Below are 3382 nucleotides of genomic sequence, written 5' to 3'. Positions count from 1 at the left end.
GGTCGCCGACGGCGACGATGGTCGCTGGTAATCGGAGATTTGACAGCGGTGGTGGGGGATGATTGTCGTCGATGGGGGTGACATTTAATCGGAGATGGTGGGGAAGGAATAAGGAAGAAAGGAGATGGTGATTCTATTGGAGGAGTGGACGATGGTTGTGTTTGATCGACAATGGAAGTCTTGTTCGTCGGAGAAGGGATAGGGGAGAAAAGGTTTTAACCGTAAGAACTCTGAATGAGATGTGAAAGAAGGGTTTTTTAAAAAACATTGACTCTTTTGACTATATAGCTCGGCGACACGCGGAAGAAAGATGAGGGTCCCCGCGCCACGCCTGTGACCATGTTTTCCAGCAGTTTTGCTCAATTTTGTTGATTCAGAGCCTTATAGATTTTTCTTTTATTTATTGGTTCAACCTCCCAAGCCCCCCAAACTGAATTTCTATGATAAAGTTTCAATAAAAACCTACCTGGGACTCCTCTTTTCATGATTTTCCTTCCCCGAATCATCTCACATCCCTGAAATACTCACCAAAAATAACCGGAAAAGTGTCCAAAAATGCTCCAAAAATCATTTTTCCGGGCCAAATTTTTTATGTAAACTTATAATCAATTTTCCCTACCCCCAAACGAATGTGCGTTGTCCTCAACTGCACTAGAGCTTAACCAAACCTCCTCAAACTTCCCCACACTTGAACGATTGCACGGTTTTGACACAAAAAAAAATAAAGTAAACTAAACTAATATAAAAATAAACTAAAACAAAAACCTTAGGCTGCCTCCTAAGAGCGCTAAGTTTTAGATCTTCAGCCAGATCATACCTGCAATCTTCAAGGTGGTTCAAAGATATGTTTCCTTCCAGACTTCTCCAACTCACCTAGCTTCGCACAGTCTGGAAAGTTTGCATAATCACGCGCATTAAGTTCAACCTTAGCCTCCTCTCTCCATGTGTTTCCACCATCGGGTGGTTTACCCATTTTTCCTTTCTTCTTCACATTCGCCTTTCTCACAGTTTCTTCGTTTATCACATGTCTAGACCTGTCACATTTAATACCAATCTCATCAGTAGCAACTGCTTCATCTGAATTAATAATTTCGTAAGTAATAGATTTGGAATAAACATTAAAAATCAACTTACGATTTTCAAAACTCATCATAATCAATCCCTCTCTGCAGTTGATTTGAGCATTGACAGTGTGCAAGAAAGGACGTCCCAATATTACCTTTTGTTGCTCATTCGTCCTCGTTGGTGCATAATCCAACACCAAGAAATCTACCGAATAGTAAAATTCACCTAACTGGATCTTCACATCCTTAACAACCCCACGCGGTTGTTTCCAAGTATCGTCCGCCAGTATTACCTTCCTATTAAACTCATGCAACGGACCAAATTCGTACTGATCAAATAAACTGCCGGGCAGAATATTTTTGCTCGCCCCATAATCCAACAACGCCTTGTGGATTTTCAGCTTCCCTACCTTAATAGGTACGTGCGGCGCTCCTAATTCACTTTCTTCACTTCCATCACTTATACCTGTAACTACTTGGGAAGAAAAAGTAAGATCTGTATTAACAGTGTCAGAATTAGGAACGGTACTTACCGAATTAACTCTTGCGTGATGTTGCGGATTCTTCGTTGTGTCACTCGGTAACTTCCCTGGATCTCTTCTCACCTCCTTCACATCAACCGCCAACTGAGCAACTTGCTTTTCTAAGGATTGATATGCTTTAGCTTGCAATTCTTGATCCTTCTTGATTTGTTTCAGCATTTCCATCACCTCGCTATTGGAAACTTCGCTTTGATTGTTGGATTTGCTTTGATCTTGGTTTTGTTGGTAGGTCCTTTGATTTCCCGGGTTATAGCCTCCTTGGTTGTAATTTTTATTATAATTCGGCTGCCGGTTTTGATATTGCTGGTTCCCTTGATTTGGTACCTGAAAAGTCGGATTCAACTGATTAGAAGTATTACTGTACCTAAAATTGGGATGATTACGCAAACCTGGATGATATGTGTTAGAATTCATATCATAACTCTTTTGCTCCCCATACACCATGTTCACGTCCTCCTCAGCCGCTACAAACTGAACCGGGCATACATCCAAAGTGTGACCCAACTCTCCACATGAATCACAAACCGGAAAGGTTTGTGCCGCATGCAATGCATCCCGTGCGCCAAGACCCTTAAACTTCGCTAACTGGCGTTCCAACGCCTCCTTTTCTCTCTCTAGTTGAGCAACCCTTGCATTAGAGGCTCCTGCACTTGATGGTGCCACAATTGGATACTTTTTATTCCTATCCGACTGTGCTTGCCTCTTTGAATCTGCTGCAACAATATCCAAGTAATCCCAATCTACATCCACATGATTTTTCAAAAAGGCACCCCCAGTGATAGCCTTAATATCCCGTCTATCCTCATTTGAAATCCCATCATGGAATGCGGTAATCAACTCCCATCTTTGAATACCGTGGTGAGGACAATTACGGATCAATTGATTGAACCCTTTCCAAGACTCGTAAAGAAGCTCACCCGGTAATTGTTGGAACTCTCTAATTGCTAATCTCCCCGTTTTGGTTCTTTGCGGGGTATAATATTCATCCAAAAATTGTTGCTGCAGCTCTTGCCATGTATAAATACTAGCATATGGCAACGATGTAAACCAATCCCTTGCAGCATCCTTTAATGAAAACTGAAATAATACCAACTTAACCTGATCTGGCATGAACCCGTGTCCAGCAATCATACCACAAACTGCCTCAAAATCTGCTATGTGTGCATATGGCTCCTCAGTACCTTTCCCGTGAAAGGTAGGTAGCATGTTCAGAATATGTGGTTTTGCTTCAAACGAACGTTCCACATTACCCGGTGCTACCGGCATCACTATCGGTGATGCATGCTCAGCAATGTGCGGCCTAAAGTGGCTCTCAACTCCTCGAATATTCGGATCCGGAAATCGAGGATCTCTTTATCTTTGGCGAGGTGCAATCGGTGCCCTATGAACCTGTGGCGGGGTCTGATAAGCATCTACTCCCCGTGGCTGTCTCTGTTGCTGATACAACGGCTGATTGCGATTAAATGCCTGATTTTGAAATCCACCTGGATAACCCATATACCCGTCATTTATCCCCCACTCCTCGTCTCCATAACCATCATCCCATGTCTCTGTTCTCGCCCTATTGTCCACTTGCTCAAACATAGCACCCGACCGGTTCGGGTGTGGTACTAAATTCGGTTGATTCGCGGCCCGTAATGGATCGGGCTGTGGTGGTAATCGGCTTTCTAGAGAATAGAGTGGTCCACCAATAAAATGAAATTCTCCAGTTGGAGCTGAAGTTGGTTGGGTGGTTGTGCTTGATGATGGTGCAATGGGTGTGGTTTGTAGTTGTGG

General features: G+C 43.2%; 1 protein-coding gene across 1 annotated transcript; it reads right to left on the bottom strand.

Annotated features, from left to right (window-relative positions):
* Positions 1–826: 826 nt before the first annotated feature.
* Positions 827–2872, bottom strand: LOC110911218. The gene has a single exon (XM_022155820.1). It carries the CDS (start codon positions 2870–2872, stop codon positions 827–829), a length of 2046 nt encoding a protein of 681 aa, XP_022011512.1.
* Positions 2873–3382: the final 510 nt, after the last annotated feature.

This window comes from Helianthus annuus, chromosome 4 (genome assembly GCF_002127325.2).
Source record: "Helianthus annuus cultivar XRQ/B chromosome 4, HanXRQr2.0-SUNRISE, whole genome shotgun sequence".
NCBI classification, from domain to species: domain Eukaryota; kingdom Viridiplantae; phylum Streptophyta; class Magnoliopsida; order Asterales; family Asteraceae; genus Helianthus; species Helianthus annuus.
The sequence above is the reverse complement of the archived record's forward strand: the minus strand, read 5'-3'. Positions and strand labels throughout refer to the sequence as shown.